The sequence below is a fragment of the Gavialis gangeticus genome, unplaced genomic scaffold (genome assembly GCF_001723915.1).
Source record: "Gavialis gangeticus isolate Ggan-Ray unplaced genomic scaffold, GavGan_comp1, whole genome shotgun sequence".
Classification (NCBI taxonomy): Eukaryota; Metazoa; Chordata; order Crocodylia; family Gavialidae; genus Gavialis; species Gavialis gangeticus.
The window spans coordinates 103,741,832-103,757,380 of NW_017729033.1; the positions used below are offsets into that span (position 1 = coordinate 103,741,832).

At 45.1% G+C, this 15,549-nt stretch overlaps 1 protein-coding gene across 2 annotated transcripts in view; it reads right to left on the reverse strand.

Annotated features, from left to right (window-relative positions):
- Nucleotides 1–15,326, reverse strand: part of FAM175A (family with sequence similarity 175 member A) — a 25,323-nt gene extending 9,997 nt beyond the window's left edge. The window contains exons 1-7 of one of the 2 annotated variants that reach the window (XM_019525950.1): nucleotides 15,194–15,326; nucleotides 9,273–9,363; nucleotides 7,325–7,361; nucleotides 6,722–6,788; nucleotides 5,996–6,189; nucleotides 3,225–3,344; nucleotides 640–724 (exon numbers count right to left, since the gene is read on the reverse strand). In XM_019525950.1, coding sequence (XP_019381495.1) covers nucleotides 640–724; nucleotides 3,225–3,344; nucleotides 5,996–6,189; nucleotides 6,722–6,788; nucleotides 7,325–7,361; nucleotides 9,273–9,363; nucleotides 15,194–15,280 — 681 coding nt within the window. In that variant the 5' untranslated portion in view covers nucleotides 15,281–15,326. The remainder of the gene's footprint in view (nucleotides 1–639; nucleotides 725–3,224; nucleotides 3,345–5,995; nucleotides 6,190–6,721; nucleotides 6,789–7,324; nucleotides 7,362–9,272; nucleotides 9,364–15,193) is intronic. The other variant, XM_019525951.1, reaches the window with a different exon arrangement.
- Between the last annotated feature and the right edge of the window lie 223 nt (nucleotides 15,327–15,549).

Below are 15,549 nucleotides of genomic sequence, written 5' to 3' on the forward strand. Positions count from 1 at the left end.
CCCCAGATCATGCAAGTGGCCCTCCTCTGGACCCTTTCCATGTTGTCCACATCCTTCCTGAAGTGCGGTGCCCAGAACTGGATGCAGTATTCCAGCTGCAGCCTGACCAGCGTCGCATAGAGGGGGAGGATCACCTCCTTGGACCGGCTCATGATGCATCTGTGGATGCATGACAAGGTGTGGTTAGCCTTCCTGACTGCATCCCCACACTGGCAGCCCATGTTCATTTTGGAATCTATAGCGACTCCAAGATCCTTTTCTGCCTCTGCACTGATGAGAAGGGAGTTCCCCAGCCTGTAGGTATGCTGCTGGTTCTTCCCCCCCAGGTGCAGTACCTTGCACCTTGTCAGTGTTGAAACCCATCTTGTTCTCATCTGCCCAACCCTGTAACCTGTCCAGGTCAGACTGTAAATGAGTATTATTATTACTCATTTACATCAGACCATTTTACGCTTAGTCACAATACAACAGGGTGCAATTTTATGTTTAAATCTAACAGCTTTGGGCTGCCAGACTACTGTAAAGTTATTTCTGCAAAAAGGAAAATCCAATCCCATTTGAGCACTTTTTTCTAGTACCACATAATGTAAACCAGACAACAGATTTTTTTTTTTTTTTTTTTGTGGTTTAATGACTTACCTTCAGTTCTTCCTGAAGAGTAGCATACATTTCATTAATCTTCTGAACCTCTTTTAGGGACCCATCTTCATAAAAAAAATCTGACCTTTAGACAGAGGAGCCTAAGGTGTATTATTTGCAACTATAATGTATACAGGCTTCCCTCACTTCATGCAGTACATGTGTTCCTGGAAAATGGCCCATAACTCAAATTTGCATAAAGGGAACCCACTGTACAATGTAACACATAGGGATATGTTCCAAGATCTTGATTGTACTGACCCCCAGACCCATTTCTACCACTTTTACAAGATGTTTTGGTACTTTCCCACAGCAGACAGTACACAAGCGCAGGGTACTATCATAATGCTGCCATAATGCTACCAACTACAGAAACGTTGCAGACAACAAGTGCAAAACACAGATCCACACAGAATATATTTTGGTGTGGGTCACTCCCACTATGCACTGCAGAGCAGCTGATTGGAGGCTTCCACCACACCAATTGCATAAAAGTGAATTTACTTCACATATAATGAATTTTTGGTATTAAAAGGGTCATCACATAAGAGTGAATTTGCACATACAGAACCCACATAAAGCGATGGAAACCTGTAATTAAACAGTAAGCTTAACTACGTATGTGCACCAGGAGATTGAGTGTGAATTCTTACGTAAGATACAGCATGTTGCTCTAACTGAATCTGTAATCATCAAAACACTTTAGATCAAGGCAGTGGTAGATCAGGGTTTTTATTTTGCTGCTGGATAAACTATATTTGGACTCAAAGACTGTATGTTTTTTGGGTAGAGAGTGAGTAGGATAATGCAAATGTTCTCCTACATTAGCTTTCCAATGAATGGAATAGTTTTCACTCCCATGTAAATGCCAAGCTTTTTAGTCTTTTGTGTACATGGTCTTATTCACTGAGTTAATTGCATAAGGCACACTTATTCTGGAATGATCCTGTTCACAAATGGAATAAATCAGAAGTGGTTATTCCAGAACAGCCCTGGACCTAAGCATTCAGCAGGCAGCTCACCCTATGCACAGATGGTGGTGGTGGTGGGGGGCTACCCACCCGCACACCCTGGTTGAGTCACCAGCACTGTCTTGTGCCCTGTCCCACTCCCTCACCATGGGGGCCTCAATCTGCCCCCTTCCCAATAAATTAACTGGCTGGAGGCTGCTCTCCTGGCCACATGCATGCTGTGGCTGTGTGCATGCACACAGCACTTATTGGTGACATCAGCAGAAACAGCCAATTGCCAATAATGTCAGTTTTCCTTTTATTGGTGCCAGTAGGATATGAACTGATGTACTGGTGCACTTCTATGTATACACCATGCACAGTGTGTATATGAGGTGTTAATCCATGCTGCCTTCTGCTTGACTTCAGACTAACACCTTTCCAGACTCAAGGCTATGCGGCCCTGTAACTATAGATGCCAGTCTAGCTGCTTGAAAAGGGGCACAGCCCTGGAAGAAGCCATAGCCTGCGCGTTTTTGTTTAGTTAATCTGCTCATCTTCTCATACCTCATTTATCCCCTGGCTGGGACTCACTGCTCTAGGCTGCTGGAGACACCCTCAGGGCCATAGCTAGTGACGCAAAGCAGCTGGTGATGGGGGAGAGGGGGGCCTCCGCTGGCACAGAATCAGAGCTGCAGCCATCAGGGGAAGGTGATGAGTGGGCCCCTGGAGCACACCCTGGGCTGGACACTACTGTGTGTGAACTGGAGCTATTGAGTGTTAATTGGAGCCTAGCTGATGGGTGGGAGGCAGGGTCCTATGATGAGCTGCCCACCTGAGCTGGCCTCAGTACAGCCAACAGGGGTGGTGTTTGCCTGGGCAGCCAAGTCCCCATCACTAGAAAGCACTGAGGCAGCGCAGCTCAGCACTATTCACAGCCACTGGGGGGACAGGCCCCTGCTGCAGCCCCACAGCCAAGCTGCTGCAGTGAGGGGCTAGGGCTCAGGCCAGAGGCAGGTGATGCTGCAGCCTTTTGGGCTTGGTGGAGCCCTGCACTTGCCTGGCACCTGCTGCCAGGCTGGGGCAGAGAGTGGTTGTGTGTGGAGTACACACTTCCTCCCCCCATACCCCAGACAGCCCCCAAACCTTAGCCCTCTAACCCCTGCTCCCCAAACACTTACCTTCATCCGGCTCCTAAGGCTACTCCCGTGACTCTGCCTGGCTGCATGCTGGCCACACTCCAAGCAGCCCCTTGCAGGCTGGAATGCTGCCAGCCTGCAAGGGGAAACCCATGCTGTTGTACATTTTTCTGCCACTTGCGACTTTGAAATATTCTTGCGACTCGCTTTTGGGTCACAACCCACGGGTTGAGAAACACTAAGCTAGACTATATAATGTCTTTGGTACACAATATTAAGTACTAAGCCTTTTAGTTATGATGGTTACTTGCTGGTATTTATCAAATGAGGCACTGTAGGTAAATGTAATATAGGTGATCTCTTCCTCCCTGCCCCCACTGTGGTTTTATTCTGAAACTAATTTAAGTGTTTCTTCTCTGCCAGAATTTTAGTGATTGAAATCTGCAGGGTATCATTAGAAAACAAACACCCAGTATGAAGAAGTGTATATTCCTACCTGTGTTTTCTTACTGCTCTGCCAAAGCCAGCAGAAATACAGGAACCTGCCACTGTTCTGTAACCTTGCTGTTCTGCCATACCTAAGTTGGTTACCACTAGTGGAACTTTCTGAAACAAACTTTTTAATAAAAAGCAGAGATGTTAACGTTATCATGATGAGTTCCAGAAGTCAGTAGTATAAATTAGATGCAGATGCAAAATTCTATTTTATTAACAATTCTCACAGACAGTACAACCATAAGTAGCATACTTAGCTTTGTTCAGCGGGAAAGTGATACAAAAACAGGAACTGAATCTTTTTTTAGTATCCTCTTGCATAGATTTTTTTCCCCTCTCTTTGTAAGCGCACAACAACAGGTCTTAATAAGAGGACTTCAGAGGGGAGCCAGGCAGTAAAGATGGAACCTGCCTTCCACCACAACTTTACCTGACCCACTCCTGCCATATGCTGCAGGAATGAGCTCTGGGGCTCCCCACCATACCTGTCAGCTAGGTGTTGTACTACTCTAACTGGGAGTGTCTGGACAGGAAGCAGATGCTGGAAAAAAGAACCTGTGTACTGCTGGGGCTCCTCCTATACCCAGATCAGCCAGGAAAGGCAGCACAGGGATACAGAGGGGGCAAGTAGCCAGTAGACAGGTATGTGCTGGGGAGGGGAGAACAAGGTACAGGGATCAGGCTGCTTGCTCCCCATGATGTTTGCCTTCCTGCTGCTTTCCAAATATAAAGATCTGAAACTTATTTCACATGATGAATGAAAACTTATGACCAATTCAAGTGGAGGGGTTTTTATCATTTTGTGTATTGCTGCTACATGGTATCGAATTCCAATATTTATCAAATAATTATACAAGTATATAATTATTTTAATTTTGACATCCCTCTATTTGGTAAAGTGCAACATAAAAAAACTGGTAGGCACTTTCATGCTAGCTTGAGCAAGCTAGATAAGATATAGGGGTGCACTGATATATTGGTTGGATTGGCACGGATAAAAGGAGAAACAACTTTATTGGCTAGTGGGTTTTTTTGGTCACTGTAGCTGATAATTATGGCTGTGTGCCTGGAGGACCCTGGTGAGCATAGTCTAGTCCCCATGCCCCCTCACCAGCCTGAGCCTGTGGCAGACTACAGGTCCCAGTGATGAGGGCGAGGGGGCATACGGGAGCAGTCACAGGGTGCTGCGCTCAGCAACAAAGGGACCGTTACCAGTGGCTGCTGCCACTGCCGTTGCGATGCTTGTACACGCAGCAAAGGCCTGAGTGCTGGGGCTGCCATAGTGCTGGGCCCTGTGCAGGCAGGGTAAGGTGTGAGGAATGTTCCACTCCACTGGGCACTAGGTGCCTTCGCAAAAGTGACTTCTCCCTAGCAGCTGCGGGACTTGGCACTGAGGCAGTGGTATGCTCTGGGGTTCCAAATGCACCTGGCACCACTGTCCACACGAAGGTCCACCCTGCCTGCCCAGGACAGTTGCATGGCCTGTGTGGGGAGTAGGGCTGCAGGTAGTAGCCAAGGGTGAAGGGGGTGATGTGCCTAGGAATAAGGTTTTCACCACCTTCCTCACTGAGGGACAGAGCAGGCAGGAGGCGTATATGTGTGTGTTAAATGTAAAACAAAAAAAGGTTTATGTCAGTAGTTTAAAATATTACTAAATATTGGTTATTGTATTGGCATCAGCTGATATGGCTGGTTAATTATTGGTGCGCCCCTAGTAAGATACCCAGATGTTGTTATGATTAATATATTGAATTGCCCAGCCTGTAGAAAGTATTCCCGATATAAATAACCTGATATTATAGAACATAAATTAAGAACAATTCAATTAATATAACCACCATCATGCACTCCTCCTTGCCCATATCATGGGCAGCTTTGTCAAAGTTGAAAAGCAGTTTTTGGCAAATGTTGGTATGTGCCTGTTTTATAGCTCCTCAGAAAGGTGCTACTTGGGATGAAATGCAAAGATTTACTAGGTCACCTGATGTGACAAATACTGGAAAACTTGAAGCAGAGAAGGGTGAATGTAGTCAAGGGTTTGCGGGATGGGGAGAAATACAAGTGAAAGAAATAAGATAAATAAATTACTTGGATGGAATTCCTTCTTTTAATTTTAAAAGGAAGAAAATATACACCTAAAGCAGGGATGTTGAACTCAAGGGCCAGTCCAGGGGCCAGGTTGGACCCACAGACTGGCCCTGCATTCCAGATTCAGTGCGTGTCCTGGATTTGATAGAGTGGGTTTTGCCTATGGCCCAGTCCTGGTCTGGCTGCTCCAGGGCTGTGTTGCATGGCTCTGGAGCTACTGCTATGGGGATGTGCTGCATGCAGCAGCTGCTCTGCTACTCTGGAGTGTGTGCTGGAGTGGCTGTCACATGCAGGGCAGTCCTAGAACAGCAGAGCTGCAGGGCTTTGCTGCTCCAGGACTTGAGCTGGAATGGATGCTGTGTGGGGGGCCATCTGGCACACCCTGCATGCTGCCTGTGGGTCACTGAAACCCATGCGCAGCATTGGGAGCTGCATCTAACACCCCTTGTATAAAAGATTATTTCTAGATTTGTTTTTCTAGCTGTATCTAGCTTACTTGAAGATTATATTTTTGTGAAAGAAAATCAACAGGTATCTTATGTAAACTAGTCAGTCTTGACACTGAAAATAGTAGTTCTGACCAGAATTACTAGAATGACAAATAGCATCAAACAAATCATAGCACGTCACATGTCATTGTGCTCTACTAAAACCATAGAGACTAAGCAGCTCAGAGATACTTACCCCTCTTGCGGTCTATGCAAAGCATGTTCTAATCTGTAAGTGGAACAGCTTTCTGTAGTGACACTGGAAGTTAGTAAAAGAAACACAAGACCCTGATTTGACAACTTTGACTGTAAATTCCTGTGAAGAATTCTCTCTCGGAATGTCATTGTCTGGTCTGTATTACGTCTGAATTTGTACCAGCCGATCACATTCTGGGTAGTGGGGAAAAAGAGAGATTTATCTTCAGTGATATTGCTTTCTAGAATAACCTCACTATATGGAAAGGTAGGGAAGATTTAGAAGAGGCTGAGCACACAAAGACAGCATTAGAACCCATTAGTAATGTACATATGTGCAGTGTGCATCTCTCCAGTAGTCCCATTCCTGTTCTACAAAGCACTTAAACATGAAAACCAACTGCTTGCATCTCAAGTGAACTATTTAAACTGAAGCACACTGCAGATTTTATAGAGATGAAACCAGGTGGTTTTACAGGATCACTTACACAGCATACTTGGGAGATGAGAAAAATTTACAAAAATAGTAGAAAGGAAAGAAGTGAGTATGGCCTATCCCTTCATTTTGCAAGGAAAAATGACAAAATATGTATAACAACAGAATAAGTAAATGGTGTGAAGCTACAGAATGACAGGTAACTAAATGTGATTCAGCATCATAGCTTCCTAGTGTAAGCACAATACCCTAAATTAGCCCCTGGGAATGGATACCTTTCAAAAAGAATACCTTTTCGCAGCCTGATAACATTTTCTTTAGTGCGGCCTCATTCAGATCACCTGCAGAGCTGTAAAAGCTAGAAGAGATAATTAGAAGACATTAGAAAGCAAAAGACTATTGCTCTAGCACAAATACTTTCCAAAACAACTTAACAGTTGTCTTGTTTTATCTGAACAGACAAGGTTAATAAAACTAAGATGTATTTATACTGCAATGGCAGATGTGACTGCAGAGTGTGTAGAAATACCCAGTCTAGGATGGATATGAATCGCTGAGGTAATGGTAGCACAGACTTCAGCACACAATCTACCCAAGCAAATGATCAGGACTGCTACAGCAAAGTAAACACCTCATGTAGATGCAGCCAGTGAGTTTCAGTTATGTAAAGAGTGCTAACCAGGATTCTGCCATACACTAATACATGTGGTATATCGATTTACAAATGGATACAGATATACAGCTAAAAAAAGTACATAAAATACAATACTATATGAGGGAGATATAATTTATTTGTATTGGTAATTCTGAGGTGCTGATATGGCATCAAACTAGAGCTTAACTGCCAATGAAAACCATGATCTTAATTTTGCACATATTTTAAAAGCTATTCACCTGAAAAGCTGATAGCATGGAATATGCTTTTGTATATCTGCAAAGAAAACAAAATGTTAATCTGGGGCCACATGTTCAGTACATACATTCTACATATATTCTATATAGACCATACTCATAGCCAAACTTTCCAAAGATGTAACCAGTCAAAAATTCATCATTTTTTAACTGAATAGTCCCATATTTATTTATACTGGCAAGGAGAAAGATCTTTAAAAATAATATTTGGTTTTTTTCCAAAACTAGAAATAGACAGTCTAAATGTGCATAATTACAAACTGGTTATTTTTTTCTGTTGTGCTAAGCAAGACTCATAGTTGCTTCCTCCCCCAACCCTTTTGGAGTACAAAAGTAAGGCTAAAAAGATGTAATCAAATTGCTCCTTATCTTTTTGTTAAATCTCAGAACTTGCGAACTACAGATACAAATGTCTACCCTCATGCAACAGTTTTCAGGAGAAGAGCAAAGGATTGGTAATGTTCAATGGTAAAGTTTTTTCCGTTTCTTTACTCAGCATCAAAATCTTACAATTTAAATTTCTTTTCAAGAATATATTTGACACACAAAAGGAAAACACTGATTATAGTACTGTAGTACCCACAATAATGTAGGCATGTTTCAGATATATATCTGGAACATGCCTCCTGATTTTTATAGTTTATAAAAGTGATCCTGGCTATGCGACACACCATGTTTTTCTCTCTGGGACTATAACCTTGCATAACATCAAGGTTCTTCTGAAGCACTGAAGCTGATGACCAATAGGGGTAGGTTATGGCTTTAGGAGCAAGACCTTTCAAAGGAGATTGTTGAAGAGTATGCCACTGCCCAAAGAAACCAATATGACAACACACTCAATTAATTCAGTTGTAAATGTAAAATACTCACCTTTGCCAGGGTAGAGGGGCCCAGTCTGGCATGTGCAGGACTAAACTCAAGGCATAAAAGAGACCCAGGGCAGGGTTTGGCACATGCAAGGCTAGGGCAGAGAGGCCCAATCCAGCACAAACAGGGCTAGGCTGCAGCCAGGATTGTGGGCCTGATTGAGAGCACACGGGATTGGGGTAGGGGCGGTGGGCCTAATCCAGCATGTGGCCATGGCTGGACTATGACTTGTGGGACTGGGGCCTAATCCACTGCGTGTGGGATTGAGTCCTGGCCCCATGCATGCCAGATTGCGTCCATGGAGTGAATCTAAACCATGAACCCACCCTACACCACTCATCCAGCCTGCAGGGCCAAAAGTTTGGGCACCACTGCTGTAGGGTAAACTCTCTTCCACCTGCATGTGTTTGTGTGTGGGCCCATGCACTGTCTCACAATAGCAATTTTGCTTTTTTGTAAGGCATTTTAAAGAATCAATGCCTCTCAAAGGCCTCTCATATGTGTCTCTCAAAGGTTGGTCTGAAATATAACATGCTTCCCCCCATTTTAATGCCCAAAATGAAAAATCTGAAAGTTTGTCAACAACAACATAACTAGCTTTTGATTCTCGCACGATACTTTCCAGCTTTAAGACACAAATTAATCCTCACACTACTCTTGTATAAGGTAATACCATCCACATTTTACATATGGAGAAAAAAGACTTAAACCTCAGTGAATTTAGAGTTATGCTAATTTTCTCCAAGGTGAATTTGGACCAAGAGTAGCTAAGTAATACACCTAAGGAAGAAAAGGTACAAGGTCCAACATTTGCTTTTAGCTATCTGGTGTAGAAAAGAGATTCAAAGAATTTTACATACGTACTTTTGTTTCCAAATCCAAGCTGTTAGAGAAAATGTTTTGTTTTTAAAATGTTTGTAAATTTCCGAAAGTTAAAAAAACAACCATCAGCACACCAGATTATTAATGCCACATTTAAATATCATGCTGTAATAAATTCTATAAAATTGCCAGCCTGAAACTCCAGTTTAGGAACTTAAATACTGGAAATAAAAAGACTAACCAATTGTATAAACAACTTCAACATCATCCATCTGAGAGTCAGTAATGCTGTTCTTAGCTTCACCTTTCACATCCCCAAGAAGGAAACCTTCCTTTGAAAGGAGAGAGAGAACAAAGGAAAACTGCATTAGAAAATAGTGTCTTCATTGTTTTGCTATGTCCTCTGGAAAATTAATTATGGGAGCAAGGTATTTTAATATTTAAACAAATATTTTACATTTTTGTTCTTCTGCACCTGTTCCTTGCTTTAACGGGACACACAATTTCTCCATCATTTAATGCCAGAATTGTGGAGTTAAAGTATGTGAGAAAATGCTGCAGAGTGGAAAAATGGCCCCAAAATGTTTCTGCTACTTCCCCTTTAGTTCAGCAGACTATATATAAAAATGAGGGACAGGGAGAACAAAAGATGGAACAGATGCAAATGGAACATTTTACCAGCAAAACAATGAAAGAAATAGGTTTTTAATTGTTTTTAGCATTTTGTTTTTAAACATACTATTATGTAAAAAAATGATTTGAGATCTCTTCTCAGAATCTCTTCACTTGTCAGAATGGGGGCGGGGGAGTTCAATGGGACATGGACTTAGTCTGATGACTGCCTGTCAGCCTTGGACCAAAAGGTTGAGCCATCTCTTAATAATTATTCCTCAAAATCTTATGCAGAACAGAGATGTTGGGTGGAAAATTTTCCAGTGTTTTATTTTTCTGTGGGACATTTTCCATTTCTAAAAATTAATTGTTTCATAAAATTCATTAGTAACAATGAATGGATGCCAGTACAATATTAGGCAAGCTTGGCAGTTTCAAAGTTGTAACGAATGTTTTTCAGGTGATTATCCCTAGGAAGTACGTGAGAGAGTACATATATCTTTAATTGATTTGTAAACAGGAGGGTAAATACACTCACATAATAATCCAAATAAAAAAATCAAGATATGAATTCACTTGATTGGCTGTGCAGGTCAAATCAATACCAAATGAATGCACTGTTAAGCTTGTTTCTATTTCTCAAAATCTCTTGCTTTTGGAGAATCAGTCAGAACCACAGCTAGTAAAGAAGATGCAGTGTGACGATAAGTTGCCCTTGCCCCCTAGACTCATTGGTAAAACCATCCTTTAACAAAAGAGAATATGGTTCAAGTAGGTCTGAATCAGATTTGCCTCAATCTGATTCTGAAATGGAACTAATTAGTGAAAGTGATTCTACAGATAGTGACAGTGAAACTGGAGGTGCTGCAATGACCACAGTGGAAGAGTGTTAAACTCTGCTGAAGTAGATGAAAGGACAACCACGGTATATCATACACAGTTCTTTGGGTGTGCTAAAATTAGTGTCAACAGCTTTCAGTAACTTTGTTTTTTTTTTTTCTTAAATTTAAACAAACAATGTAACGGAAGTACATGCTATTGTATATTGTCTTTATATTTTTAAAAGCATCCCAATAAAAATAATTTTCTTTCCATGTAAAGCTTTGAATTTGTTTGAATATAACATTTAAACCACATCAAGCGTGCTGTATTTAATTTTTTTCCCTAATCAAATATTTCAGTTCACATACTTGTGGCTATTGGGACATAAAATTAACATGGGGGTACTTTTTTAGTTTTGTTTTCTAAATACAAGTCAAATAAACATGCTAAATCAGATCATACTCTGTTTAGGGCATTGGAAAATGTTCCAATTCAAAATATTCCAGAAAACCCATGTCTCTGATGCAGAAACAGAAAATAATTTACATCATGTATATCCACATGTATATGCATTGTGGCTTAGTGATAAAATCAGTTAGAGGTTTACAGATGTGCTTTGGGAGTGGGGGCACTTTAATTAGAGTGGCTTCAAGAGCTGCTCTAATCAAAGTGCCCAGAACATCATGTGTATCAGTGTTCCCATGCTGAAAAACCGTGGTGGGGGCACTTGAACTGAAGCTTGTCAAATGAGCTTTAGTTAAAGCATCCCTGCTGCCATTTTTCAGTGCAGCGACACTGATGCACGTGATGCTGGAGTCTGCTGGACCGCGGTAATTACCATGCCCCAGGCGACTTGATTAACCTGCTCTGATGCTCTGTAATTACAGTGCATTGGAGCAGCCTTGCTGCAGATCTACAGGCACCCTTACATCTTTCGCAACAATGTACTTAAATTCTACACCACATTGTAACAGAGTAGACCTTTTAGCACAAAAGGTCTTGTCTTCAGAAAAGTTTAAAACTAAACTGAATGCATAAAGGACAGCTAGAATTGCATCCAAGTCCTGATGTTTATAACCACAGTTTAAAAAGTAGATTTAAAGTGTAGTTTAAACTTTAAATCATACAGGCACCACAAATTGTTTTCCAATAGTGCCAACTCTGCTTCCAGATGAGTAATCAGAGCCTGAAAATATGTATGCATAGACAAACTCCTTCCCCTGTGCTGATCCTCATTTAAGCCAACTCAGCTCCATGTAAGGAGGGCAGTCTGCTTGTATGAAGCAAGTTGGAGGGGGTCTTTGATGTTGCAAACAAGACAAAAAGTACTGCAATTAGAACCTAGTTCATAACCCCTTTGACAATTTTAAAACATGCAAAATACTGCAACATGGGAGGAGTTCACGAAGAGGTTGGACAGCCACTGGTCGGTCCAATTTAGGCATATGTTCCTCTATGGGTGTTCCTTGGCTTCTGGGCTTTGCTGGTTGCTCTGCCCTCCCTTTCTGCTACATCTGTCAGGGTGTTTTTAACTCTCCTCTACAGGTCATCTAGTCCAGGGGTAAGCAACCACCCTGGCATGCATGCCAGAGCATGGCATGTGAAGGAATTTTGTTTGACATGTGTGCCTAGAGATGGAGAACAAGGAAGGGACCAGGGCTGTGCTGCCACAAGGATCCGGACTCTTGTGGCTCCCCTGCCATCCACTTTCAACATGGTAACATCTTAGGGGTCAAGACTGTAGGCGTTTTTGGCACTCTGCCCAAAAACACTGTCAACCCCTTGTTGCCAGCCTTGGCCATTTTCAGGGGGCCTAGGCTATGCTGCAGAAGTGCTGTTAAGCAGAAGGTCCAAAGCCTGTTTCTGAGTAACAGGAGTGTGAACCTTTGCAGCCATGACAACTAAGCTGGTCAGCACGGACAGGAAATCACCAAACACACTTAAACTACAAGGCCTAAAAGGAGGCAAAAGAATTAAATACATTAAATAATCCATATACGCTATATCATAGCTTTATCTTCAAGTAGTAGTAGTGATTCATGTAACCAAATGCATTAGATGTTATTTTGTTATAATAGATTTGTTTTTGTGAAAATATTTAGACAATTAGTAAAAACAAAAACAGCCTGTCAAAAAGGCTATAAAGTAAGGTAAAGAAGAACCAGAAACAGCATTCCACAATGGGGAAGGAAAGGAGGTAAGAACCTCCCCCTCTTTTCCAAGGATATAAATCCCAAATAATCGATACCTTCCAAGTCCACAAAAGATCTGGTTCAGTCCAGTTCCAAAAGTTTCAGTGAAACAAAGAAATTTAAATAAAACCAATCAGAGGTCATTTATTAGAATATTAAAACCAGACATCTATAAATATTGGGCATGGGCTGGAGGGAAATTTGGAGAACTCTGAAAATTCAAGAAGACCTGCTGCCGATTTGCGTGCCACCCTCCTCTCACCTTGAGCCTCCCCAGCCTGTATACAGGAGATCTATGTTGTGCTGTTGTGGGTAGCCAGATAGACTTTGGGATAAAAGTTTGTTTTCTTGTTTTAAGGTGCAAGCAAATAAAAGGTTGGATTGTAGACCTGTTCCTGCTTCTTTTATCAGTAGTCTACACAGAAGTTTACCTGTAATCTAGGTCAGAGGTTCCCAATCACTGTGCTGCGGCATGGAAGGGTTGGCTGCTGGGCCGCCAGCAGTCACGTGCGGGGTTAAAGCTAGGTGGCGGGGCAGCCCCAGGAGAGAGGCAGCTGGCTTTGTATGCCCCGTCCCACTCCTGCCGTGATGGCTGTGCCTGGTGAGGCGAGGTCCTGCCTGCATAGCAGGTACCAGGCCCTGCGCCTGGCAAGGCAGGACCCCCCAGCCCTACCCACAGCTGGGAGGAGGGGCATGTGGACGGGGAAATGCCTGGGGAAGAGTGCGGGGAGTCAGCTCTGCTACTTGCTCCTAGGGAAGGCAGTGGAGCCCCTTCTTACTGGGAGACCCTAGCTCGATCCCCCCAGGCCACCACCTGCACAGTCCCCTGCCCTGCAGGGTCCCCTGGTGCCCATGGCTGCAATGCCCCAACAGGATCCAATCCTCATGTAAAAATTAAATTTAAATATGTAAATTTAAATGTTTGCCAGTCCACAGTATAAAAAAGGTTGGGAACCACTGATCTAGATAAGAGAATTTCTACGCCAATCCTCTGCCTGAGGCAAGATTATCTTTTTTCTAAACCAACCTGTACAATTAATCCATAATCTAAATGAGGGGTGGGCAATTATTTGGGCTGGAGGGCCACTTAGGGAATTTTAGTGAATGTCACAGGCCAGGTCAGCTCAGCCCCCGCCCACAAAACAGCAACTCCTTAAGTGGCTCTGTCTGGGGCCTGCCCCACTCTGTTGCCACCAGGCAATTCCAAGGTCTCCATGGAGACTGGTCCAGGCCAGGCTGGGATCAGTATTGGGGGTGGTTACGGAGTGGGGCTGGGGCCTGGGGTAGAGCCATGATCTGTTCTTGGCATGCCTGCGCCCATGGAACCAGTGCCCACTGCAGGGACGTGTGCGCTGTGGATTGTGGCTTTGCCCTGGGCCCTGACCCCACGCTGTCACTGCCCCCAATCCTGATCCCAACCCTGCCCTCTCTGCCCCCATCCTGCTCCTGGATGCCACTCCCTGCCTGCTCACAGCTGTATCCCATCAGTGTGTCCTGCCCACATGGGTCCTGGGCCAGTCTCTATGGAGACCCCACCCACACACTCCATCCACTGTCCCTGGCAGTGGGTGTGGGGTGAGCAGGCTGGGGTGCCTGGGCAGCAGGGCTAGGTCCAGTGGCAGAGGCTGGCAGGAGCTGCCACTGTGGGGGCTGCTAGGAAGTGAGTCTGGCCATGGCGCCTCAGCTCTACTGCACACCCGGGGCCAGTGGGACCAGCTGCACACTCCACTGCCCAGGCCAAGCAGGCCGAGGGACCCACCATGGGTTAGACAAATCCCCTTAGCAGAATGAATCTGGCCCGCAGGCTGTATTTTGCCGATATCTGATCTAAACTCTACAGAAGACTACTGTCAGCCCTGGCACAACACCCTCTCCTGCCACGGGTGAAGCAGGGGACCCATGGCTGCCAATGCCCTGCTTCTATGAAATGCTGTTGGTGTACACCTGAGGGACTCCTGGCAGAGGGCCGCATCCACGCCGCAGAGGAAGGCAAAAGCCCTGCAGCCTGTGCCAGTCTGAGCATAGTGTGAAACTCCTTCCACATCCCAAATATGAGGCTGGGTCTGACCCCGAGCAGAGGGGCAACGGCCTCCAGCCAGGAACCTCTGGCTTGGGCCCCAGCAGGAGCACTGGCACAGCCCAGGCACCTTCCCTAGGCTTGGCTGCTGCAGCCAACACCCAGTGCCTCTGAGGGAGGCTTAAACACCCCCCTGCCACGTGCAGCAGCAAGAAGAGAAGGGAAGGGAGCGGCCGGGCGGCAGCGCTGTGGGCAAGACTGGCAGCCCGGGCCCCACCCCGCGCGGGAGGCCGCGGCTGTTAAACTGCAACTGGGGGAGGGGCGGACTTCCAGGGCTGACACGAAACCAGTACTAAGGGGGCCGGGACCCGTCTCACCCCTCCCACGCACACCGCGCGCGCCCGGCATAGACAGTGGGAGGGCAACCTCCACCCAGCGCCTCGGGGACGCCTAGGCCCAGGCCCAGGCCCAGGCCCCAGCCCCCCGCGTGGAGACGCGTACAGCGGGGGCAGGTCTCACCGTGTCCGAGCCGGCGTTGAGGTGCTGGAAGGCGAGCGCACCGAACACGAAGCCCGAGAGCAGCGCCGACGTGCTCTCGCCCTCCATCGCCGCCGCCCCCCCTTTCCACGATGGCCGCGCCGCGCCCGGCCTGTGTGCTGCGCAGCGCCTCTAGCGCCCAGCGCCCGAACCACGCCGCCGCCCCGCCCCGGGGCTGAGGCGGCCTGGGCACGCGCACCTTGCGCACGCACACACGCACGAAAACTGCTGTCTTCTTACTTTTTTTTATCAAAAAGAAAGTGAAAACTAAGAATGGCCTTTTCTAAGGGGTGCCTTGAGTTTAAAAAGGTTGAGAACCACTGCCCCAAAGCAAGGCA